This window comes from Coturnix japonica, chromosome 15 (assembly GCF_054131305.1).
Source record: "Coturnix japonica strain WE chromosome 15, WE-NBRP24, whole genome shotgun sequence".
Classification (NCBI taxonomy): Eukaryota; Metazoa; Chordata; class Aves; order Galliformes; family Phasianidae; genus Coturnix; species Coturnix japonica.
In genome coordinates, this window is record NC_140677.1 from 13383673 (window position 1) to 13410604 (window position 26932).

The 26932-nt window shown below is 45.1% G+C and overlaps 1 protein-coding gene and 2 long non-coding RNA genes across 9 annotated transcripts in view; 2 read left to right on the plus strand and 1 right to left on the minus strand.

Moving 5' to 3' along the window:
• Nucleotides 1-7705, plus strand: part of LOC116654006 (uncharacterized) — a 9971-nt gene extending 2266 nt beyond the window's left edge. The window contains exon 3 of the long non-coding RNA XR_004308745.2: nt 610-7705. This is a non-coding gene — a long non-coding RNA (uncharacterized LOC116654006). The remainder of the gene's footprint in view (nt 1-609) is intronic.
• Nucleotides 2245-26910, minus strand: LOC107319708 (uncharacterized). 2 transcript variants are annotated; one of them, XR_014934672.1, is made up of 5 exons: nt 26741-26910; nt 8498-12596; nt 5200-5347; nt 3166-3404; nt 2245-2347 (listed from the first exon to the last, which is right to left on the minus strand). It is a non-coding gene; the product is annotated as an uncharacterized LOC107319708 (long non-coding RNA). The 2 variants fall into 2 exon arrangements; XR_014934671.1 differs by having other exon boundaries at nt 5200-12596; nt 26741-26872.
• The window catches only part of WNT7A (Wnt family member 7A), a 32740-nt gene continuing 30042 nt past the window's right edge, over nt 24235-26932 (plus strand). For 5 of the 6 annotated variants that reach the window (XR_001557893.3, XR_001557894.3, XR_014934663.1 and 2 more), the window contains exons 1-2: nt 24236-25068; nt 25827-26053. Coding sequence is in view for 2 of the 6 variants with exons in the window: in XM_015874795.3 (XP_015730281.1) it covers nt 24998-25068; nt 25827-26053 (298 nt within the window). In the remaining 4 variants the exon portion in view is untranslated. Of the gene's footprint in view, nt 25069-25826; nt 26054-26932 lie in introns of all 6 variants that reach the window. The other variant, XM_085516535.1, reaches the window with a different exon arrangement.

The following is a 26932-nucleotide window of genomic DNA, read 5'->3' on the forward strand; positions in this document are numbered from 1 at the left end:
TTTTCAGTATGCTCCCAATGTCTTTACCCAGATCTGTGAGTCTTTGTGTGTGGCTGCAGCCAGTCGCACTCACTGAGTATTTAGAAACCTCAAGAGACTTTTTTATTCCATTCTGCTTTCTCAACTGAAACAGTGCAGTTGCTTTGCTCTTTTGTAGTTGTGCACTAGTAAATAAGAAACCCTGGTTTCTGCTCTTTAACACTTAATTATGCACTGATTTTAACACTCGGCACAGTCTTTGTTTGGTTTTTTGTTTCTATCAAACACCAAACCATATAAAAAACCAATACCAAGAATCTAACTGGAGTGGAGTGTTTGGTTTATGGCTATAACTAGAGGCAATTTCTAAACGATAAGTAACTGAAATGCATCAATAGGGCTTAGTTTTGAATAGCACAGAAAGGGTTAAACATAGAATAGAATACGTAGCATTCACTTGTGTAGTTTGTTTTGAGAACTAAAGTATTAATGCTCGCTTAGATGCAGGCAGTTTAATGCTAAGATAAAAACTGAGTGCACGCAGAGGAAGTTCCTAGAATTTGCATTCCTGTCATTCTTTGTTCACGTTCAAAATTATTAATCATGATCACATACTTTACTTTCCTGCAGGAGATGTGCTTCATTCCACGCATGAGTGGGCAGTAGTGACTCCTCATTTCTTTCAAGCTGTGTTCCTGGATATTTATATTCCTTCTGTAACGACACGGTCAGAAAAATAAGTGAAAATCAAACACAATAATCGCAAATGGAACAAACCAGTAATAATTCATGTTATAATTACTCAAAATCGGGGTGCTTTACATTAAAGCAACTCAATGTAAGTGGGATGTAGATTTTTGGGAAAAGGTTGGTATTTCTGGTGGAGATGTGAGATAAAGGTGTTACTGCTGACACTCAGAGGTATTAATCTAGTGGACACTCAGCCCTGCCCGTATTTAGAGTTAATGCATATCTGTGATTTGTATGGTGTGCACATTTACACTTACTCCAGTGTATTGCTACTAAATGGACTGCTATGTCCAAATAAATACTGAAAATAACATATGTACATACCGAATAAATACTAATAGTACTATATTTTAAGGTTTTGGGCATAAGCAGATGACTGTTATTAAGGCTTCTGGCCTTTATCACCACATCTTGCTTTCTGGTTAAAGCATGTTTGCTTTCTTGGATGGGGCCTGTTTTCACTGTAGGTGAATTTACTTGGCACAGAGGAAAAAAAGAAACTCATCTGCTTTAGTCCTAACCATCACACATGATTTTTGTTTGTTTTAAACTTAAAGCTTCGTCTTTTCTGCTGTACTTAATTTTATCTACTGAGTTTCTTAAAGTTGAATTTAAACATGAGAGTGAAATGGTCTTCGGTAACAAGCTGTTTACAAATGGTGGCCTAATGGTCTTTTTGTAGAAGGACAGACTACAGCATTACATACCTTAAATTGATGCATCTGTTTATCTGCACACCACATAACAACAGATGTCAGTAAAGCGAAGTTAGAATAAGAAGTGTTGCTTCTACACCCTTTCAGCTTCAGGTTATTTATTCCGTGCTGCAAAATGGACAAAATCAAGTGGGAGGATAAAGCATTTAACTTTTAGGATCACACTGAAATGAAATGGAATTATTTTCAAAGTCACATTTTGTCCCTTCCACACTGTAAGGGATACAAATATATTGTAACTATGGCTTGAACCACTTCTCCTTCTATTTCACAGGTTACAGACTGATTAAGAATGCTGCTGTTGTAGTGTGTGCCGCTAAATGAGAACATGTAAATTCCAGCAGGTTTTTTTCCCCTATACAGTTTAGAACTGTTTTAGAGCTTTCAAATATATATATATATATATGTAATATATATATACACATACAGGTTTCTCCTTTAGATTCCTTTAGGAAATCTAATAGATTATCCTTTGTCAGTTCTCTTGGATGCTAAGTAGGAGTAAGGCTCTATCAAGACAAGCACAGTATTAAATCTTAACAAAGTACAATCCAAAACTGAATAGTTTTTAACTCACACTAAATAAAGCTTTTGTTTCAGCAATTATGCAACCTTAACACTCTTTTGGAAGGAGTGATGAGATATGGCTGTAGTGTGTGACAGCACTATAGGGGCAGCTATACTAGAGGGGACGCAATGTGGAGGATAATTAAGTTTGCATCGCGCTATTGTGCCTCCAATCCCCAAATACCCCCCAGTCCAAATAAAAAAGGAAGCTTGCAAGTCTGCATGTACTCACTGTGGAAGCTTGAGGTGTGGGGTCCTCACATGGGGATGGAGAAGGTGGCAGAAATTCCTTCACCAAACAAAGTACAGCTCCGGTGCACGTGATGCTACTGAAACTATGGGGCAAAAGCATCAGAAGTTGGTGTTAGTGCTTGTAATGTGAGTGCTAGAGCTCCACCATGTGGTTAAAACTGTGCACTGAGCACATGCTGTGCCCTCAGCACTGGGCTGCAGTGACCAAATCATTGGGGGAAACTGGCAGCGATCTTGGTCAGCTTCATTTGATTCTCCATGATAGCTGCACAATTACAGTGCCATTTGCTTCACTTCTTCTGCTTGGCAGATTTTTAAATACAAGCACGTTGTGTCTGGAAAAAGCAATTTTGAACACAACAAAGTTGATAAGGAAAACAAATATGTATTCCTTAAAATATAGAAAATCATGAAGTGTTTACAGCTAAAGTAGTGAGCGTGCTGGTGGTGGTAGCACAAACAGCTGTGCTGTACTCAGGCGTGATATCATCAGCATGGTGACTTCAATGTAAGGATGTATGCCATAGCAGATTCACATGAAGCTGAGAAGATAGCAAAAGAGTAGAGGCTGTGCCAGGAGGATAATTTATCAGGCATGCAGTACATCAAGCTTCTCTGCCCATGTGTGCCAGGAATACGTAATGTGTAACATCAGGGAAACCTGGCAGATCTCATTCCTTGAAAGGAACAATGCAACTTAGGTGAGACTGTTTTTAAAAGCTATGTCAAATAACCATTAACTGCAGAACTGGTGTGGAGCACAACGCTGCTGGGCTGGACCTTGCATGAATGTCACACAACATTCAAGAGACAGTTTGGACTAGAATTTTTGATTCTTTTAGTTGTATATCTTTCTATTATTAAACAGAATAATAATAAAAAAAAGATAGTAAGTACCTACCGGAGTTATGTACCATCAATAAAACTGCTTTTCTCCTGTAGCTAAAAGGCAGGATACGTGATGATCTTTCATAAGGTGTATTTGTTGCAGAATGAGGTTTTCCTCATGCCCTGTGTGCACTTCACCATCGATCTCAAGCCAGTCTATTGCATATAACCACCAGATAACAATTGGATGTCATTCAAAATATTTTTTCAAGGACGTTTTTGACCTTAAGCAATAGATATCCCCTTCCAGTCCTGTAAGAGATGAAAGGATCTTGTTTCTGGAAGCCAAAAGCAGACAGATGCATCAGGAGCTGCACGTACCTAACAGGAAAGTCTCACAGCGGCAACAGAAAATAGATTAGAATTTCCTATAACAGAACTTAATTGAGAAGTCCTACTGTCACTAGCAATAATAATAATAAAATCTGTTTAGGCTTTTAGTTAACTCCGTCTAGGGGTGGTAATGCTACAGATTATAACCTGTTCACTAATCTTAGCGTCCTCCTGGGTTCACTTTAAAAAAGGAAACTCACAAGGATCCTTATATATTTTATATGTTTTATATTCTTTAAATGCCTTTTTTTTTTTTTTTGGTGCAGTAACATTATTTAGTTTTTCCAAAGTGCTTCAAATGTTTTCAGCATATCAGAGAAGCAGCAGCTTCATCCTAAAGATCCACCTGAACTGAAATACCTTGGACTTCATGGAATCACTAAATGACAGCCTGAAAACGGTAATCAAGGCTGTAGCAAAGCTGACTGGGCAGAGGCCTCAGCAGTGCCTCTCCCATGTAGGAATGGGCTCCTTGCATGAATCCTGCTCAGCTGGGGAAGGTGTGCGTATAGAAAGAAGGAACTGTGAAAGGACTGTCAGCATCCTTACCAAATTTTTGCTTGACAGCAGGATGTCTAACTAAGCTAATTCAAAGGATGTGCTACATGCCAGTGCTCCCTTGTCATTTGCCTTCATCCCAGTGCTACTGTTGTAATTTATTTCTGGTTTAGGCATTAGGACCAACTGCTTGTGTCCATCTGTGTGTGCTAACGCATACGTTCTGATTTGTAAGTGGTTACAAGCAAGACTCGAAGTGTGATTCACCAGAATTTGTCATCAATATTTGTACAAAGGATTCTGGAGTAAAGCTCTGAGGGGGCTGGAAAGCACTTTCATTTTTTTCCTCTGTTCAAGGAATAACGTCATCCCTTTGTATATTAATGCATTGGATCACGCGTTGTGTTTTTTGGCAAGGACATTAACATGCATTAGGAGCTCTTGTTCTATCAAGGCTTTGTTCGATGACTGGTCTGAAAACCTCAGCTCAGAATTGGGATGAAGTATGTGCACGACATGTATTTAACGTTTGAAAATCTGTGCATTTCAGTCAACACTTTCAGCTATCTTATAAATTATGTTGATAAAATGATCAGTTTTCTTCTTCAGCTCTGTTCTCAAGATGTCCTTGCTAAGAAGGGGACTGTAAGTCACATCAGTCTGGCAAGTATTTTGATTTCAGTATTGTAAGACTTTTTAGCCTGAGGTCATGTTGAGCTCTGGTAATGCAGAAACTGGCTTTAAAGCTCTGTAAGGAACAGTCAGAGGAGCACAACTGTTTCTGATCTAGAGGCAGTGTATTTTTTAAGTGGCCTTTTGGTAAGGCGTTTTAACAATTATGTCATAAAGCCTTAATAAGTTTAATAAAAAGTAATACTTTAAAAATAGTTATTAAGTAGAATTTAAATAAAAAAGTGATTTCTTAAGAAATATTAGGTTCTTATACCGATCCACATATATGAGCTGCATGGTTGTGGTCCTAGATCTTATTACTTTTAACCTGCATGTGATGTTTCTCATGGACAATTTCTTACAGTTTCAGATGAGAGATTACATCTGTGGAATGCTAATAGTATTTTTCCTGTAATAGACAAGTTTAATGACTACAGTTTTAATGACTACAGTTGCTGTGACTGCTGCAGCTTGCTAAGTGTCTAAAGATGAAATACGTTGAGACCCAAACAGTTGGTAAGCTTTAGAAATGAAGGAATCTTACCTTTACAGTAACGTTACTGCATGACTGGAGAGAGAAGGGAATGTTCTTCTCCTGTGACCAGTATTGTACACAGTAAATGTCTGCTGTTAGCTGAAGTTGTCTTTTTTAAAGCACCATTCTTTGGACCTCACCTCGGAAGATGCCTGCACTGTGGGATGAGGTAGTAGGTTGTATAGTTTTAGGGTCATACCCGCAACTGGGAGATAACTATACAATCTACTGTCTTTCCTAAAGCAGCAGAAAAATCAACAGTGGAGACCATTCCATTTTAAGCAGTGTCAGTTTCTACCAATCTTCTGTATAGACACTCAATCTTGGAGTGTCTATTATAGGAGACAAATATTTCTGCAACACCTACAGGTAATTACTTCTGGATTTTTCTAACTTTCTATGTTAATTTATCTTCTCTAAGGATAAAATAAAAGAATAAATTGATTCCTTTAAGGTGGGGTAATCAAATACAAATGGTTGATGTTCTAATAAGCTGTGTTAAGATTGCTAACTGAAGCATCAAATATTAATACTCTAGAATGAGACTGTGGTTAGCTACTTCAGCAAAGAGCTTAAGTACATGCTTCTCTGTCAGAGTGAGGTAGTAGATTGTATAGTTGTAGGGTAGTTATTTTACCCTGTTCAGGAGATAACTATACAATCTATTGCCTTCCCTGAGGAGTAAAACAAACTACGGTCCTTTGCTGTCGTTTGTTCCCACACTGAGTAAAAGTTGATTTGTCAGATAAGTTTAGGGTTGTAGAGTATCAAATTAATCCTGTATGTCCCGTCACTAATGAACAATCAGTTTGAATGGAACAAACCCCAAACCTCATTTGACTAATGCGACTTTTCTTCCAAGGTGAGTGGCACAGTGCTGTCTGGACATCAACAATGCATCTCTTAGTAGATATAGAACTGAGTACACCATATACTGGAAATCATTCTAAAACAATTTGGTTTTGAATCTAAAATTGGTCTTGGCTCAAGCTTATACACTATGACATAAACTGTTTTAATTTCTGTAATACATTAACATTCTGTGGCTGTTCAGTAGAAGCTGGAAAACTTACAGTTATACTTCATTAACAAATCTGCTTATTTTTCTCTAGCTCTTCTAGCATGTGAGACTTAAACAATGTAATACAAAGATTAAAGTGTTGAATGGCCAAAATTGATCCTTTCAACTGTTTAGGAGAATGTAAAGCTATGAAATGTGAGCACCCAAGATCCAGAATTGTAACTTCTGTCTGAAGACGTTACTCCTTCTATAAGAATACATAGAAAGATGGTATTGTTCTTCCCCTGTAAGCCCTAGGTGTAACCCATCTGGCTGCTTCTGCCCTAGAGCAATCAACCAACATCTATAACAACAACAGAAAAACATGAAAACTATGGAAACTGTTTTTGGGACTGAAAGTTTAGCATAGTAAGAATGAAAAAATGGAGCCATTAGGAAGTATTTAAGCCAGGAGTGTTACTGGTTAACACTGGTAAACCATGCTAACTATAAATTTGTAGTACATGCCCCAGCCTAAAACTGCAGAAGACCAAAAGCAGCTGGTAAGCTAAGCTGACTTCACAGAGCAGCTGCTATGCAAGAAGAACTGCAAAAAGGAAGCATTGGGCTCCTAGGAAGAGGTAGTAGGTTGCATAGTTTTAGGGCAGGGATTTTGCTCACAAGGAGGTAACTATACAACCTGCTGCCTTTCTTAGGGCTTTCTCTAACACCAGGACCATATTGGCTCCATCTTAACCTCTGCAGCTTTGGTATGTGAAGAGAAGTCACAAACTGGTTCTAAGCATATTAAGGTTTAACAAAACTGGTACCCCAGCAAATTTGGTACAGATTCAAGTGTAGTACTATTAACTGGAATTCAGTATTGTGAAATGCTGCATTTCAAGGAACATGTGTCCATTTTGTTGACATTAGTGTTGTGATAACTTAAAAATACTGAAAGAAATTCCAAGAGCAAGATCAAATTCCCTGCAATTAGGATGGAGGTTTTCCATCTTAGTTAAGTACTAACTCTAAGTACTTCAAACAGGCAGCTATAATACACCTAACTTTGGCTTCGTGAAGTTTCCAAGGATCAACTTAGAACTGACCTGAAGGCCGGTGGGTTCCTGCAAGCAGGAATAGGCTCTCCCAATAAATTGTGCTCTGTCATGGAATGCTTGCTGTCCTACAGGAGTGTTTTCAAAGCGATTGACTGCATATCTGCTGTAAAGTTGTATGTTGAGAAGTAGATGAGAATTTCTTGATGTAATTACAGTGCAGTACCACCATTGTTCTGGTAGGGCTTCACCCAGATGTGCTCTGCTGTTGGATACAGAGACCCTTAACTGCTGATTATCATGTAAGATCAATAGGTTATGCTTACAGCAGCCAGTTCTTAAAAGTTCTGGCAAGACAGAATCATAGATATTATAAACATATTTAGTGTGTTAATGGCAATTGTCTATTCATCAAAATGTACACGCTTGATTTATTCAATAAAAGTATTTCATTGAACTCTTATGGCGAATTGACTTTACTTTCTACAAAATAAGGAAGTGAATTATACAGGAAAACACCTGTATAACACCTGATTCGTACTATTGAAGTAAAAATCAAGACCATATCAAAAAAGTTTTAACAGGAATTAGTGTTAACTACAAAATTCCAATGTAAATTGTGATTTTTGATATGAAAAACTGACATGAAAAAGAGACAAATCCTTATTTACAACATTACTGTTGAATGCGTAGGAATTCTGCTTACTCCAGAGCTGTTACCTGAGAGTAAGTTTTAATTGTTGCTCATGAATGTGGGGTTTTGAGAAGGTGAGCTCTTCTCTTGCCTACACCTTGATTTCTGCATACAGTTGGTAAGGCATTAACAGGTACCATTCAGGGAGAGAAACAGCCTGAAGTGCTTGCAGTATAAAATGCCTTGAAAGCTTCAGTATACTGAACACTCTCTAAGGTGTATGATTATTCAAGTCTTTCGTAAGCAAGTCAGTGCTAGCTACAGTAGCACTCCATGTTATGTTATTAAAGCCTGTGTTAGGGAATGACTATAACTAGATGAAAAACAGCAGCTATGTAAGTCTGTTAACGTTCAGTTCATTCTTTTAAAATCGTCAATTAGTCCTTTATTTAAGGATGCTAAACCCTGCCCCTCATCTTAGTGTGGCTCTCTCACCCATGGCAGGTGCAGGCATTTCCTTCTAATTTGAAGCAGCTTGATTAAGTGATGAGGCTCAAATTAGAAAGGAATTATGTTGTGGTTCAGCTCTCATATAACAATCAGATTATTTCTTACCTTGATCATCTGCAGGTTCCACCCTGCAAATGGTATCTGCTTAGCGGAGCACATGATTTGTTTGCCTTTTTCCACTTGTGTATCCAGTGAGGGGTCCAAGGATGAGGTGGCAGCACAGAAAGAATCCATCTACACAAGAAACAGTAGCTAAAGAATGCATAGCAAACAGTGCAGAAGAGTCTGCAGTAACAGTAGAGACACGTTTACCACCCATACTGAAGTAGTTTTGTCATGGTGGTCTTGGAAGCGTTCCAGTAGAGCTCTGAAAATAGAATATGGCTTCTGTGCTGATCCACATCCCAAGAGAATTATTTGTGTTCCCTGCCTTCCCATGCAGGAAGGTGTGCTCAGACATCTTCCTGGTACAATGAAACCTGACACCTGCTGAGATTTTTCTACACCAGAAAACATTACTATCAAACACTTTCATTTCTAAAGAGACTGAGTACTTAGTGCCACGTTCACAACCTATGAACTTAATGCATTAAGAATTGCCTCTGCTATCCTTCCTTACAGATCCAGCATTGTGGCAGACACCAGATTAAATAGTGTTGCCACAAAAGTTACTGTAAGATTTCTGCATAGCTTTGAGATAACAAAAACTCCTAAAGGAGCATATTTCAGCATACACTAGCCTTACCATTGCTTAAAAGGTGTTTTCTGCTAGAGTTTGACTGAATATTAGTGGGCTCAGCTGAAACTCCCAAATCACGTCACTCAGCTCCAGAAGGCTCAGTACCAGGTGTAGCTTTCAGACCTTTGCTAAGGTTTAAGGGCCCCAGCAGATGATACAGCTGGAGTCAGTCAAGAAAGCAGATTTCATCTAACAAGCTGTTGTGTGCTTCATGAAATCATTCTGTGAAGACAAGTTGTGACAGGAACTGCTGGAAGCATCAGACAGCAATGCATGTTTTGTTGCAATATAATGAATGAGATTTGCTCTTGTTGCATGTATAACGTTACTGGAGTTTTGTTTTTGACACTGAAACCCATGAAAGCAAATAGAGTTTATATGCATAGAAATAAGACATTGCTAATTTGAAGACTGCTGAAATAGGAAGTTGCAACAAGTCATAGTGCATCTAAGGACTGTATTTTGGGGAACCAAAATGGTTCTACCTGATATGGGAGAACTTAGCTGAAAAAAATACTACTTCTGGCTTCAAATCTATTACACACATATGTGTGTAAAAGCTGATTATTTAAACAATAAAACCAGAGCAGAGAGAAGGACTGAAGCTGCAATTCCAAATCCTAGTTCTATCAAGGGAGTTCACATAGCCTTATGCTTAATGTAAGGCTGTAACACAATGGGAAGCGCAGCAATGACACCTTAGTAGCAAAGCCCTAGGCCACAGCAACTGAGGGTATGCCCAAATGTGACAGCTACAGACACAGAAACAAAGGAAATGCTCTGCTTACCCACAGAAGGCACAAGGAATAAAAGGATCTCCAGCAAAATACCCCTGCCTTCACTGCCAGCCCTTAAATGAGGTCTGGGAAGAGGTGGATCCTGGTTCCACCCCTTCCAGTCACTCAGGTGTGTTGTATTGCTTACACCTGAGCTTCCCTGGGTTGGCTCTGCCTTCCCACCAGGGGCTCCTTCACTGGTTCAGGCTGTGACAGCATTTCTGCTACACTTACCTTTTAGTATTGCCTTAAGGACTTATTACTCCCTTCAGTACAGCACCTTTGGAGAGATATCTGTCATCAGGAGGTGAAAGAGTATTGTGCTGATCCCAGCATCCTAAAATGCTATAACACACAAAGCCTGATGTGCAACTGGAACGTTCTGTGGCTCTTCCTGCAGAGCTGCCTAAAATGAGGAAGGGTAAGTGCACAGAAGAGGAGGGATGAAGAAGAGACATAATATGAACTTCCCAACAAAAAGAAGTTTGTACAATGTCAAAATAGTCCTTTTTCGACTGTCTTTCTTCTCATTTAAGCTATGATTGATGATGTTAAGACCTGGTCCGTAACACTAAAGAGTATTTTACACCAAAATGAGCGCAGAGATTTTCCCTGATACATTACTTTTCTGTCTTTCTTTTTTAAATAAAAAGGATGTGAAGCTGTTTTTAGGGGTTGATGTAATGCCAGCCTGATTATTACTTCATCAGCTGGCAAATGCTGCCTAAATTGCTGTATAATTTATGCAGCAGTGAAACAGGTGATGCAGAGCTGCTGAAAACAGTGCACAGAAAGATAGCACAGGACAGTCGTTCCTCAGTTCTTCGTGTTTCGAACAAATGCACCGTTCCTCCATTTCCCATGGCTGAGTCAAGTTAAAAGCAGCTACTGTGGAGAGTATAAGAGAGCCCGCAGTTAATGCTGCCACTGCAGAGCAAACAAGCAAAGTCAACATGTCTGAGTAGTCTCTTGCAGTGGTGGTGGCAGTGATCAGAACAGCGTTTCAGCTGTTCATCCTTCTCCACTTCAGCACTTAACAGTGCAGTAACGCTGGAGATGCTGTTCTGATACAAAGGTTTTGCACCAGTTGATGTGTTCTACTGTTGAATGAAGTAGGAAGACCAAACTTTATTGGAGCAATGGGAAAACAAAACACAAAATGAATATAGTTGGAGCACTAGACATGAGAATAAGTAATGAATAAATAAGTATAGCATGAAATAACTAGAGTAGATGAGTATCTGAAGGGTGTAAAAGCAAGGGACACGTTAACAGCACAGTTAGGGTGCTATTAAAAAAAAATCATCTAAACTTTGGCTGCAGAAGTTTCAGCACTGAAGTGTAGAGCTCTGTTCTTTGCATGAATGAACTGCCAGCAACAAGCTTTGGAAGGTTGTCCTTTGACAGGAGCAGACATTTGATTCCTGATTCAGCTGAAGTCAATGGAAATCCTTCCCTTAATCTGTGAGCAGGATTTCACAATAAGCACAAATACATTTGTACACGTTATTGAAATACAGTACACAACTAATTATTATGTAAGTCAGCGTGGATGAAGAATTAAGAGATGATTAATAAGCATTAACACATTTCTTTTCCTAATGTTACTCACAGCTAAGAAAGGCTTCTTGTTTACTGAGTGAGTAGTCAAACTGCAGACTCATGGGAGACATCCCAGGTGTTTTAAGGCTGCATTTGTAGCAGCTATAACAGTAGTCAAATCTAAGCCTCTCTTGAGTAGTATGTTGTAGTTGCAGTGTGCCTGGTCTAAATGCCAGTGTTCAGGATTTGGTTTCCATAACTGAAAATAAAGAAGTCTGAAGTGCTGATCAGCAGGTTTAATAATGAACAATTTCCCTCATGGACAACAATATCGGATCGATCATTGTGCAGTCCCTCCACAATCCAAAGTTTGTTCCATCAAATTCAGCAACAGAAAACAATCAAAAGCTGCTCTTAGGTTCAGTACAAGTTCTTTAATGGGTGACTATTCGACCTCTCATTTGAAGCTAGTCAACATAAGATATACCTGTACTGGGGGAACTGTTTCATTTCAATACTGTACAACCAACTTTGATGCTTTGGGCATTGAAAGAAGTGTTGCTTCCTCCAGGAACTGCTCTCCGAGGTGTTGCTCCAGAACTGCTGTGCCAAAGAAAAGAATTTTCAACACACTGAAGTTTGTTCCAAGTATTCAACAGCTTCTGCTGTCAAGTCAGTGGTACCAGATTGAGTCCCAGTTCTGCCACGAAAGCCTCAGTTCTTTGAACCACCACTCTTAAACATTCTGAGCAACTCCGGTGCAAATGTAAGCATAGGCTTGTGGAGGAATTTTCAAAACAAAACATTTTGGCTACTGTTTACATTAAGTTTTTTTTAATAAGAAAAATGTGAGAATAAAAAAATCACTCTAATATTTCACTTAAAAAAAAAAAAAAAAAAGACTAATAAGTTACACCATTCATAACCCTATACCATAAAATGAAGCGCAGGGGGTTCATACCTCCCATCTGCTGGATGGCACCTGCTGGAGGGCAGAGGTTGGGTGCACCTGGGAGCACATTACCAACACATTCAGGCTGCTACGTGCACAGGTTTTTGCTCTGTGGGTGTCACTGGGTGTGCTGTTTGTCACTTCTTGATACCAGAGGCTGTACACCCGTATTTGGAGACTGCTATCATGCTCCACCTGCATTGGAAAGGTACAGGAAAAGTATTCTACTGCTTGACTGTGTTGATACAGTGAGGTTAAAATACACTGCCTATTAAAAAAAAAATAAATAAATGAAAGATAGAAAAAAAATGTTTCAACATAGGAGGAACAAAAAGAAAGAACAGGTTTCATACCCTACTTTCTCAGTGTATCAGCAGATACCTTGCTGCACAGTGAACAGCTTCCACAACTGGCTTATACCCCTTGAAGGGGTATACAGGAAGGTTGGTTCCTACAGGACCAACTGCTGCTGTTGCCACCTTTCACACTGTATGCAAGATGCTTGAAGCTGCTATTTTTCTTCCTTCTTTTCTCTGTCCCTTACTAAAGACTTAATTTCCTTAATTACACCCCGAAGCAGAAGTAAAATCAAGTGAGTTTGGTGGTAGCAGCTTGCCACCAGACCACCATTGGGTTGTGCTGGGAAACAGCTCAGACAGAGCAATACTGCATCAAGTGTGTGAACTGATTCCCACCCCACCTGCAGGGTGAGGGCCTGAGATCTCAGGGACTTGGTACCACCTGTCCCTGGGTGCACCCCATGGGAATGCAGGACATGCAAGCAGCTCGCCAAGCCAGGCAGGAGCAGCCAAGCCCAGGTCTCGTGTGCGGTAATCCTGTCCGCTGGGCATATTCCCTTCCTTGCAGCCTCCGGGCCATGCACAGCTCATGTCAAAGCCTGCACAGGTTCTGTTTTTCCCGTTCAGTAAGAATTGACTCAATTTGTGCCAAGACTTTCAGGATTCTCCCTCCCCTGTCCCCCCGTGAGTTATGTTTCCTTGAAAAACCACAACCCTCTTTAAGTACCTTAGAAATGCACCATAAGCATTAAGCCAATGCTAGACAATAATAAATGAGTAAATTACATGCCAGGATGTGCCGGTGATAATGCTTTCCACTGAAGATGGGAGCAGTGACATTTTCCAACACAGCAGTAGCCTTGTGCCCCCTCAGCCCTGGTTGTCACCACGCCTGGAGGCACCCAACTGGTGGCACCCATTGGGTACACATGGAGCTGTGCACTGGGGGCAGCCGGCCTGTCCTTGCTGACTCCCAAATCCATCTTCTCTTGTCTATGTGCCCAAGAGGAAGTCACGTGTGTGGCACGAGCCTGACCCAGAAATATCGCAGGGAGCAGGATATTTTGTGCGAATAAGGAAGGGCAGGGTCTGCAAGATGAATCACTGCAACAATAATTATCCTGAGGAAAAGCCTTGGAGGGTGGATTAACAGTGATAACTGCCCTTCCAAGGTAACAACAATGTGAGCCGTCAGCTCTTCTCAGCCGTGAGGAGCACTGAATGCTTGAGCACAGACCATAAAAATAAGAATTATGGAAGCTCTTAAAGAAGAGATTGGACAAGAGGCATCCTCCACTGCCCAGCCGCTCTGATTGCGACCTGCCATTGTAGAGTCTGCGACAATAATTACTCCCAAAATTATTTTTAGAGTGCCTATAGCTTTCAGTGAAATAAATACAGGGACAGACAGTTGCTATAAAGACAGGAAATAAACTTTAGAGAGTACTTAGCTGCTGGCCAAGCAGGGCAACTGGACTGCACAGTGCCTGAGCACACATGGCAGCCTCAGATAAGAGGAACCCCAAGCAGTCCTTTCTTTACTTGCCTCCCTCAGCCCAGGTGTGGGGTAACAGCATGGAATGCTCCACCATCACCCACACCTGGAGCAGCAGGGCTGGCAGAGGTGCTGCTGTGTGAGGCCAGCCTCACTGTGGCCTGTTGCAAGGGGAGCAGTGTACTGGCCTCGCTCCATCTCCATCCCAATGCTCACAGCCCAGCTGCAGGGCTTGCTCTGCTTTGGAACACCTTTACTGAGTGCTGCTGCCTGCCCTGGTGTCAGTCAGAGCCTGTGGGGACACAGCTCACTGCCACTTAGTTCCAAACCAGCCATCTCTATGTCTGAGCACCAGGATCTGCCCCAGCCTTGCCTCAACTACACCCCTGCTCCTCTCCTGGGCAGCCTGGTAAATAAAGCCAAATTTAGAAGGGCAAAAGGCAGGGAGGTGCAGAGGCAGAGGGCTCTGTGCTCAGGGGCTGTCTGTGCTCACTCCTCACCTGGCTCAGGAGGGGCTTTGCCTCCTTACCTGTGCTGGGTAAGGAGCTGAACAGCTGCCAGCAGCACAGCCTTGAAAATGAAAGCACTTGGCCAGGGGCAGAGCCTGAGAGCCCCCCAGGTGCTGCTCTTGCCCTCTCTGATGCTGAAGACTCAAGCCCATAGTTACCACGGAATTCCTTTGCCCTTCACAACAGAAAGCCAGTTTGCAGAGTAATTGTAATAATAATGCTAAAACAAATAAAAGTGTTTCCTTGTCCCAGCTGTGTGTGGATGCCTTTCCATCTCACTGCTCCTGGATTATGAGAAAGAGCAAACACAACGCTTGCAATTCACCATCACTAAGATTGTTAACAGCTTTCCATACGTGGGCACAACTTCCATCTCAGCTGGACAGCCAGCACCCTGCCATTCCCCCCACGTGTCTTCCCAAAGCCTTGGATGTCTGATGTTGGAGATGGGTCCATCAGCACTCAAAGGGTGGTCTGGGCAAAGGCGAGGTCAAATTACTTCAACATCCTTGAGCCGCTTTATTTGCTTGTTTAGCTGCAGCGGGAGTTCCCTCCTGGCCACAGTAACATCCCTCAGCTCTGTTTTTAATTTAAGGTTCAATAGAAAGGTTGTCATATTTTGACGACTACAAAGCCTAAAAAAAGCTGCCCAGCCCCAGCCCTTCAGCTTGGGCTCGGTCGTGCCACTCAGTGACAGAACCGGTGTAAAACACGTTATCAATGTGACCAGATCAGTTTCCTCTATGGTGGAGTTGTTTTCAGCACACTGTGATGTGTATTACAGAAGCCAAAGATATAAATGATCAACTGGAAGCTTGAATTAATTTTTCCTCGTGTCTAAATTAGGAGAGTGAGTAATTGCTGCAGCAATCACAAGCAGAGCCTGTTTATCAATGCCGGTGAATAATTGGCTATTAAACAATAGTGTACTTTGCCTTTGAAAATTCACAACACTCCAACAGGAAGCACGCTGCCAGCGTTATATGAGCCTGATGATGGATGAGAGGAGTGGCAGGATTACAGATGCAGTTTGGGGACAAGCTCTCTGACATGTCTCCCCAAAATCATCCCCGTGCTTGACTCGTTATCCACTCTGCAAGGATAAGCACACAGTGGGCTTAGATTACAGCATCTGAAGTCACAGGGCCAAAATAGAACAAGTCTGAATGTGATCAATCACTCCTGAATGCAGGCAGCCAAGCACTGTACCTAGAAACCACAGGCAGGAGCTGCCTCTTGTTTTCTGTTTTTGTACATGTGTCTGTCTGCCACTCGGCCACTGCTCTGACCTCACCCTTTGTTCACAGCAGCATCTGGCCCTGTTATCTTCCTTACGCTCTCCCATTTTCCGTGCCAAGCCTATCCTCTTCCCACCGTGCCCTTCGTCCCTTCCTTTGGCAGCTCTGGATGGAGTCCCTGTCCTGGTGTACTGTCCTCCCCACCCAGCTATACCCACCCCTCACCTCCACCTGCTTTTCAGCGCCACTACTGAATTTCTTCCCCCTCCTGGCAGTCCCTGGGCTCAGCCATCCATCTGCAACACTCAGGACCTTCCAGTGTCCCCTTCCTCTACTGTGCATATTCATTATTCTGAGTTCCTTGGATCAGCAGCAAATGGTCCGGGATCCCTCCTCTCCTCACAGCTTCCAAGCCTTCTCTCTCTTCTTGTTTGCTGCTTCTACTGTTTGCCCAGCCTCTTTTCATCCTCTGTGCTTGAGCTGAAGCCTTTTCCTCCTCCCAGATTCCCACTTCCACTCTTGGTGGTGTCAGATTCTGACTTGACAGCTCAGTTTCCGACAATGGCATGTCTATTTCCTTGTGCCTTCAGTTGACCCATAGCCCTTGTTTGACTCTTTTGGTGACTCCAGAATTGTTAATCTATGCTTTTCACCTACAGCCTCTCTTTGTCATCCCTCCACTGTGAAAATTCTCCCTCTGGTCACTACTCATTCAGACAACACAATCAGTTTTTCCTTCCTCCTCTGTTTATGGGCCTCTTCCCCCTGTCCTTTTCTCCATTTGAAAATTACTGATTTTATTTCAAGCTTAATTTCAGTTCAGTCTAGACTACCTACACACAGGCTGGCCAACTGAATGCTCAGCTCACGTTTTTTTCCCCCACCCTAATGGCATTAACATAGCTACAAACTCATTCTCCCTACCTCTCCAAACTGTCACTTTCCCAACTAAGTAGCTGTAAGATCCAGCTGAATCTGAAGAAGTGTGATTTTCTGCATAGAATCCTAAGAAATGAGAGCCTTTCCCAGTGATGCACTTGGAATCACAGAACCATTAAGGTTGGAAAAGACCTCTGAGAATATCTAGTCCAACCAACCACCCACCACCAATACTGCCCACTAAACCACATCCCTCAGTGCCACATCTACACATTTCCTATGCACCTCCAGGCACGGTGACTCCACCACCTCCCTGGGCAGCCCGTTCCATGCCTGACCATTCTTTAAAGAAGCTTTTCCTAATACCCAAACTGAACCTCCCCTAGAGCAACCTGAAGCCATTCCCACTTGGACAAACTCTCACCATGTGATACATTGGTGAGACTGACAGACTTATTCTTGGTTTCCTTTTTACCCCTCATCCTCTACTTGACAACTTAAATTTACAAGGCAGCATTGGTTTCCTGATGCCAAGACTGTTCAACTGTCTTAGGCCAATGAGTTCAGCTGAAACCAGTGAAGCCAGAAGCACAAAAGCCCCAAGTTCTTGTGACCTGCTACTCATTTGTCTCCACGTTACATCTTCACAACTGTACAAAGTATGTTAGGACTCAGTTGTCTTCTCTATCATTACATCCTCCACAATTTACAATATATATTTGATACCTTTAATTTATTTACTCCATCATACTGTTTGGAAATACATAACTAGAAGATGGAGTGGATGTGCACTAGCAGGCCTGTGGTAGACAGATGTGCTACAGGTGTCCTTACAAACAACATTTCCAGATGTGCAAATCAGCCTTACTCAGGTGTCTTCCATGACCATACTTTTTGACAGATTAGTTCATATTACTTACATAATTTAAAGTAAATATCGACTGAAAACCTATTTTGCCTTATAACTGTGCACAGGTAGATAGGAAGAAGTTCCCGAGGAAGTCCCCTGCAGGGAAATAGGAAATATTAGTAAGAGCCCTGACCTCTGCAGTTCAATTCCCTCTCTTAGGGGCCAAAGAATTCCCCCCAAGTTTTCCTATTAACAAAGGCCTATTAAACAAACTTGGCTGAAAAACAAAATCCAGTTCAGTACTTTTCCTTTTTTCACTTGCAGCGCTATTTTAAGAACAGTTTTATGGTTACAGTTTAGGCAATGGCTAAAACGGAAGGGAAAAAAAGTTACAGTATGTTTCATTAGGTTTATGTGCCTTGCCCATAACTCTCTTTGACACCATGATATCACCATGCTCTCATGCATTTCCAGTGACACCTTGATATCAGCCGTGTAAAACTCCATCTCTAACATTCGAACAGGGGAATAAAGGGAGGGGAACTTCATTTTGAAAGAGTATTATTTTAATTACAGCTATAATTGTAGCGATATGAATCTTACCCAGTAGTGAGAGTCTCAACACTTCTTCTGCTGACTGTTAGATCTGTGAATGCATCCAAGGTCAACCTTCACCAGAACAGAAAGTAGACCTGTGTCTTTCTGCGCCCTCCTCCCCACCATTCCACTTTCTCCACCCTCTCTCCTTCCTGCCATGAACATGAGTTTGCTTCCCCTGATCTCCACATGATTTCCTCATGCTATTTGTTACCCCTTCCCATACACAATTTTTGTGACCCCGCCCTGTGCACATTCGGGGAATAGACAACACCCTTGTTGTCCACGCTGCTGCTCCCCACCCAGCCACACGTGCCATCTGCTCTGCACATCACCGTGCATGAAGGCCACTTGTCCAACAAAATGCAGTGATCCTTTCCACAGGACCATCTAGTCCGACTCTGCCTCATCCGCCTCCTCAATGCACTGCCCCAGCACTGCAAACAGTTGTCAGTCTGGCATCATGGCAAGCTCTCACCTCACCACGCATCAGCAGGACTCCCACATTCAACACAGGTTGGCCACAAGTAACCAAGGCACCTGTTTGACAGCTGCTTTGACAACAGAACTCTCTTCCATCCTTACATACCATTGCTATTTCTCCTCTCTGCAGCCTTGATACTTCCAAAGCTGTCAAATTCTCCCCTCTAACAGCATGTGTAGCTTTCTGGTCCTGGCTGCCTGGAAGACTGTGTCATGCTGTCTGGATCAGATCCATGGTGTTTAAGACCTTTCTTTGGCAACAGACAATCTGCTTTGACAGTTCATCGTTTCACCTCTGTGTCCAGTAATAAATGTGTAAAGGAAATGTCACAAAAGGAAATAGTATTTGCCTAAGTGCAGATCCTGACAACTGGGGAATATCGGCTTTTATATAGAGTGTATGCCCAGTACGTTCATGTGTGACTCATTCTGAGGTGGAATCAGGAAAGTCTCCTAAAGAAACTGGGAATGAAAAAATAGTAACAAAATAGCCCAAATGAGTAGCATCCATCTAAACAAACAGACACGTTTTTACCTGTAGGGAACAAGAGATTAAAAGAGAAGAAATGAGCCGCTATAGGAGGAGGCCTCCATGCCATATGGAGGTGATGCTTCACACTGCGATTCCTACACTTTGCTCAAAACAACTGACAAAAAGAGGTCTGCTTCTCCAGCCCTGTTACTGCTGTGAAGAATCGCTGTCTGAGACGGCAGCTCACTTCCCGTGCATTAATCATTAGCTCCATCTCTGGTATGTGCAGCCATGCACATACCAAGGGTCCAAACTCCAAGCACTCAAGATGTTTCAGAGGGAGGCACAACGTGTAGCCATAGGCAGCCTGAGGACCAACTGCATTTTGGAATGCAGCCCCTGCACCAGGTCTGACACACATGTGGAAAGGCACAGGAGACCTCTCACAGTAAGTGCGAGCTGCCCAGTCCTCCAAAGAGTGCTGAAGAATCTGTTCATGTCAACTTCAAAACAGCAGGTATACAACCTGTGCATCATGCCGGTAGGTGTTAAACACCTAAAAGGTTGAAGAGTGTATCTTCACGTGGGTACATGTCCTTAACTCTGGGACTCTCAAAACCTAAAGACAACTTCATCCCCAAAACAGAGCTGCTGACAGCTGGCCATCCAAGTTGGGCAGTTTCAGCAAGCTCTTCCTTCAGCTTTCACGTATCTGTACATACATCCAGAGTCTGAGCAAACCCACCCTCAGAGAAGGCCTGGCCTGAGGAGCTCCAGAAACCAGCAGACACACCAGAAGCTACAGCAGAGGGGAACCTGATGAGATACTTGTGCACAGACAAACCATGTCTGCCCTGCATGGCCCCTCATGGCACCAGCAGCAGGTTGCCAAGTGCTTGCCTTGCAGCCCCCAAATGCACCTGGCAGATGATGAGCTCCTGTGGCTGCCAGTGATACAACATGGGAGCGGGCAAGGAAGAGCCCAGGAAATTAACTGGCTTTGGGAATGTTATTTATTTGTAATTATTGTTTGTTTGCTTGTTTTTTAAACACCCTTTTAGGAGTTAGGAGATTCTTAATGCAGCGAGTGTTGGTATATTAAGCACACATTTCTGCTACTGAAAGGATTCTCTGCTCTAACTTTTACAGGAGATGTTTTGACAACAAAACTGTGCAGCTATGATTAGCCTGATAAAAGGGAGCCAGAGTTGGAGTATTGATGGTATGTGCATCCAGGATCTAGTTACAAAATGGGCTTTTAACCACATTCTCCCTTGTGAATTCGTGTTATCAGAGGCCATCTTAAAGGGGGGAAGGAAAAAAAAAAGACAGACAACCTTTCTTTTTTGTTTTACGTGGGTATGTTTCTTGTGTTTCTTTATGTTTATGAAAAATGAGACATTAATAACCTTGACCAGAACCACACACTGAGCAGACAGTATTGTGTAGGCTTTACCCTGATCTCTGCTCACCTCCATCAGTGCTCAGAGCAGCAGACAGTCTGCTTGATGGGGGACCTGGGCCTGGTGCTGGCCCTGTGAGCAGAGCCCAAGTCCAGCAGCGTATTGAGACCTAAGGAGTTTTAAAGCTTTTAGGTTTTTTTCCCCTCATAATCTAATTTATTTTCAGAATATATTCTCAGAGCTGATTAACTGGCATACTAAATCATTGCACTGCCTAACCCTAAAAAGCAACCCTGACAAACAATTAACAATAGAAGCACCATTGTGGCAACAAGTGATGGATGGCTCCAGGGTGTAGCTTGGGTCTAGGCTTTGTTCAGAAGAAAGTTGCTGCTGCTAAATAAAGAAATGGGTAGTAAAAGGTGAGAGCGAACAGATCCTATCTGGAATAAAACTATTCGCTCTCCTTCAGGGTACGTTTCCTCATAGCAGTGAGCATCTCAGCAGAGGCCCCAGAGCCCATGGCAGGCTAAGAGCCAGGAGCTGCCATGGAGCAGCCCTGCTTCTGCACAGTGGGGATGGAACGCTCTTCCACTGTAGACAAACAGGGGCTCTGCTTGTTGCAGGCTGGGCAGTGAGTTGGGCTACAGTCTGCCCTGCCTGCATTCAGGACACAGCCATCATCCCATGCCTGCCCCAAAGGCTGCTGCATAGGAAAGGATCCAACCTTCCTTTCTGCTTGTTCCCTTGCAGAGTCTGATGATGCCAACAAATGCATTTCATGGATGTGCAAAAACTCTGTTGAGAAAATAGTGTTATTTTAGGTGCTGGATTATTAAAAAGATAGTGCCTGGCAGTGTAAGAAAGTTCATTTCTAAATCTCTCCAGCAGCACCACACAGCCCTGATGCAGTGGCTGAAAGAAAGAAAACCATCTGATTTCTGCCTGCTATGACAAAGCCTGGGACATCATCTCAGCTGAACAGAACTGCTGATAACTGCAAGACACAGTGCTGATAACTCAAAGACACAAGCTGGCTCCGGCCATACAGGACAGACATACATCCCAGGCACGGTGCTCTTGGGTCACAGCTGAGAGCCACATTTCACCTGCAGACATCTTCATATACATCGGGATTGCTGGGTTTCTTTTTAACCCCTGAAGACAACGGTTTCAAGTACATTTCTATTTCCAAAGACTACTTCCTGGATTCCTTCTTTTCTGACATGTCCAAGTGTTGTATTAACTTCCCCATAACTTGTTGCTATGCCGTTAAGAGAATAGAATCATCCATCATAACATCTCCTAGTGATTTTATGCTGAAGAGATTATAAATCAATAGATATAAGGAGGCGGTATGAAAAAGACAGGTGCACGCATACACGCTGTAACTCAGTAAAGATGAGTTACCGTGGAAAGACCACGTGGATGGAAGGACCATGTAAGGTCTATGATCATCTTAAATGGTGATTAAAATGTTTTAGAAACGTTGCCAAACAAGACAAACTGCCCTCCTGTAATCTGCCCAGGAATGTTATGTTATGTGCAGTGCGCATGTGCACACACACACACACACTTATATCTGGGTCACAATTTCTTAGCAACAGAGTAAGAAAAATATATTAATCAGCCCTGTAACTGATTTATCTTTAATTTCTGAGGAAGATCTTCCATTTTCTGCTCTCACAGGAACTTAAGACAACAGTTTGCTTAGCTCTGACCTACCCCATACCTTGTGCTGTTCTAACCAGCCACCTTGATGGTGCTGGGTCAGACAAAACAACTCTATGGTCGGGAATACAGAGAGGGTAGAAATGGAGCCTCCAGAGCAGCATTTGGTGTGCAGGACCACCACAGCATGGAATGGGATGACATTAAGAAGGAAACTGAAAATGACCTCCCTGTTCTATTTGTGACCATAGGCTGACCTGTGGATACTGCTCTCTAGAGAGTAGGTTTTGTTTCAAGATGAGACTCTTTGTACCCGTTTCTGCTCAAGGACTATTGAATCAATGTGGCCAGTTGCATTAAAAGCAATAACAACAACAACAACAAAAAGCAGAGAGCCTCTCTCCTCCCCCTCTGTGCCACTGATAGCTCTTCAGCAGCAGCTCTATGGCTCAGGATGCCGGTTTGCACTGCAGTAGCACCGAGGAGCCCAAGCAGCAGATCAGGACGGCACCGAACCAAGCACAATAAAAATAAAGCCGTAGAAAACATCTGCTTTATGCTCAAGGCTGACATGCACGGAGCACATGGATGTTTCTTTACAGAAATGAAAGCTGCTCCGCCCCACCTCGCCCAACGCTCTGGCCGTGAGCCCACCGGAGCCGGGCGAACACCTCGGCACGTGCTCGCTGCAGGAGCACGCACAGTGCACATCACATCAGCACAGCACATCACACCGCAACTCGGACAATCTCTGGCTGTTTCACACCTGTTTGCATCGTTATCCCTCCTCCCCCTTCCTCGCACAGCTGCCAGTGCCGCTGCACGGCGCGGGGTGCCTGTCCCGGCATGAAAGCTGGGGCCGGGCTCACGTTTAGCCTCGACACTGTACGTTCCTCGTTGATTTACGGAGATGACAGATAAACGCAGGCTGGATGAACGCCGTTCTGACTCTCTTAACTGCCCATTGCGGAGGTCTACCCTCCCATACTGAGAAGACGTACCCTAAGCCTTCTATTCACTTCCCATTAACGCAGCCGATCCCATTCACGCACTCCGGGCTCCGATTCCGCCGTCGGGGCCGCCCGCAGGTGCCGGGGCCGCTGCTCCACGCCGTGCCCGCAAGGTGGTGCCATAACAGAGAGAGCGGGCAGCGCCGCACTCCCCGCCCCGTCCAGCCCGGCCGGGTCCTGCTGCGCCCCGCAACCGGCTCCCACTGCCCGCTGGAAGGGGGTCGGCAATGGGTGGGTGTAAAGGCGGAGTGAGACCAGCCGGAGAGAATGGGAAAGGAGAGGAGATGGAGCGAGTGGGCAGTGGAGGAGGTCGCGAAGAGCCCTCCGTGCCCTTTCCCTGCAGCAACCTCGTCTGCAGCCCTCCGTCTGTCCGTCCGTCCCCCCTACGCTTTTGGGGCTCCCCGCGGAGGTGTCTGCGCGGATTTCCAGAGCGAATCCCGGGCACGTTTGTATTGCTTTTTTTTTGTTTTGTTTTGTTTTCAACAAAACACTTATCAGCAGAACAATTCCAGCACCACACCCCTGTTATCATTTAGGTAACCTCCCTGTTAGAAATATTTGAAGTGGATAATAAAATAGCCACCACATCTACGCAAATTCCCGCACCGAGGAGAGGCGAGACTCCTCGCGTCCCGTGGGGTCGGGGCATCCCGAGGTTGTCCCTATCGCTGTCATCAGCGGAACCGACGGACGGAGTGGGAAAGGCGCTCCAGGTGCACGGACGGGGCGTTCGGTTGACGAAAGGCACCGTTTTTTACCCGCTGCGGGCGGTGGCCGCCGCCCCGTGCGGGGATGCTACGGTTGCCCAGGGCTCGGTCCCGCTCCGCTCCGCTTCGGCCGGGCAGCCGGGAGCGGCGAGTTACGCGCGTGGAGGCAGAGCGAGGGGAGGAGCGTGGGGCTGCCGAGAGAGCATAAAACCGAGGTGCTGAGCAGCCCCGGAGCGGGCGGCCGCCGCGGGTCAAGAGAAGCTCGTGCCCCGTGCCGGCAGCAGTAGCGGGTGCGGTGCGGTGCGGTGCGGTGCGGTGCGGGCCCGGCACGGCGGCCCCATGCCGCCCGGCGCCCCGCAGCCAGCAGGGCGCACCGCCGGGGCAGCCCACGGGGCGCCCCCTGGTGCCACCCCGCCGCGTCCCCGCTGCCTTCCCCCGGGCCGTGCCCTTCGGAAGAGCCGTGCCCTCCGCCCAAGGAGGATCGCTGTGAGCCTCCTGGCAAGCAGGTGATCTGTTTGCCATTTCTCGTTACCCTTCTTCCCACCTCCCCCGCCTTTCTTCCCCCCCGGCTGGACAACTCCCTCCTTTGGAGAACACGCCCAAGTAGCTGAAGAAGAGAGAAAGGGAGGAAAAGAAAAAAAGAGAGAGACAGGGAGATAGTTAACATTGAACCTGGGGGGAAAGCCCGGAGCCGCCGGCGCTCGAGAGGATCCCGCAGCCCCGTACATCGCCAGCAATAAAGCGCTGCGTGTGACAGGCATACAAATCCGGGAGCGAAGGAAAGGCGGCGAGAGGGGCAGAGCGGAGCCCCGCGGGGCCATGCTCGGCGGCCCCGGGCAGACCCCGGCAGGCAGCGGGGCGCGGCGGGGGCTGCCCCGGTCGGGCGCAGTGCCGTGACCCGGCCCGGAGCGGGGAGCGACCCGGCCCAGCAGCGCCGCGGGCATCATTTCATATGTTGGGCTGAGACACGGCAAGCAAGGAATATGAACAGGAAAACAAGGCGCTGGATTTTCCACATCTTCCTGAGCCTGGGGATTGTGTATATCAAGATCGGGTAAGTAACTTTTTTTTTCTCTTTTTTTTCTTTTTATTTATTTTTTTTTTTTTTTCGCCTTTTATAACAATTGCGCTCCCTCTCGCTCTCAGCCTAACCTGCCCAGACCTGTTACTATTTAACTCGGGAAGTCTCAAAAAACCCCGGTGGCGGTGATCACGATGATTTTATAAGAGACAGGTAGAGCCCCCGCGCCTCTGAGCTACCCTCGGGGCGCAGCCGCACGGGATGAAGCGGCGGCCGGGCACCGAGCGGAGCAGGTGGGACTCGAGGGGTCCCGGAGCCTTCCGTGCCCGGCGCGGGGTGCCCCGGCCGCCCCCGATCCGTCTCTACCTGTTCTCGGGGCGGTCCCGCTCCCACGCACGGAACGCCGCACGCGCGGGGCAGCAGCAGGTCGCGGCGCTGCCCTCCAGGTGCGCCCGGCCGCGGGGCAGGGAGCGTGGGCTCTTCCCCTCCCTCTGACTGTTCGACGGGATAGTTAGAACCCTCCCAACCCGGTGCCTGTGCGTGGCCCGGGCACGCAACGCTGTTGCATGCGCTTGAATTTACGAATGAGGAAGTTGGGTCCCGTTTTGGCAGGAGCCCACGCTCTCCTTATCTCCGCTTTAGCCGGGGAGAGAGCGAAGGAGAGGGAAGCGGCAGGGGGAAAGGTGGGGGCTTTCCGGGGGCACCTGCCGGCGCCGGGCTCCGCGGCACCGCGCCGCGTCTGCCTCCGGAACGAGCCTCCCCGCAGCCACCTCGATCTTTTGTCGTTGCAGGGGTTTTTCCTCTGTGGTGGCCCTGGGAGCCAGCATCATCTGCAACAAGATCCCGGGTCTCGCCCCCCGGCAGCGGGCGATCTGCCAAAGCAGGCCCGACGCTATTATCGTCATCGGGGAAGGGTCCCAGATGGGCATCAACGAGTGCCAGTTCCAGTTTCGCAATGGGCGCTGGAACTGCTCTGCCCTGGGAGAGAGGACCGTCTTCGGGAAGGAGCTGAAAGTGGGTACGTGTCCTCTCTCTATGAGTTGTTGGCTGGCCTCATCCATCTGAGAGGATGATACACTGGGGGGCCCAGGCATGGCTGTGGGAGTTGGGAGAAAGCAGCCTGCACGCATCACTTGTGTCTGTGTACTTGAGGATGTAAAAAGATGCTTGGTTCTGGTTAAAGGCAGAGGTCTGAGACTAAATGCTGAGTGGGGTTAGATTGCACCACTGGGGTGCAGAACCCTCAGTGGTGATTCTGGTCTGAGGTTTCTACCTATTAGGATAAAGGTCCAGCAGTCAGTCTCATCATAAGAGATTTTTACTGTGTGAAATAATGACTCCGTAGTGACTCCCACCAGGAACAAGTAGGTATGCTGCAGTTGGATGTCAGAGCATTTGCAATGGGAATGTTCCAATCAATAGCCAGAAGATCCCATTTCCATCTTTTGCAGTTGTTGCAACAGTACAAAATAGATTGGAATTCCTAAGTGAAATGGCATTGGTAATGATAAACATGAGTATCTGAGGAAACAGAGCTGAGGCTAAAACTCTCATGGCCCTGAACTGCAGAACACAGAGCAGGGTAGAGGAGCTTAGTGAATATTTGTTGATTCCGCAGCACTTAAAGCACAAAGGGAGAGGAAAAGTATTTTCCATATACAGGTATAGTCATTTTCAGGGTCACAACTGAAAGTCGATCACTCACGGTATGGTGTTCCACATCCAGAAGGTGAAGTTGGGATCTGTGGTTTCCAGCTTCGAGGTCTCTGCCTCCTCCCCATCTGGAAGGTAGATACAAAAACCACAGAGCCAGTCAAGCAGTGCTTTGCGTGATGGAAAACCACGGATGTTCTGTGAGAACCCCAAAGAGTTCTACAACAGCTGTGGCTTCTGGCAT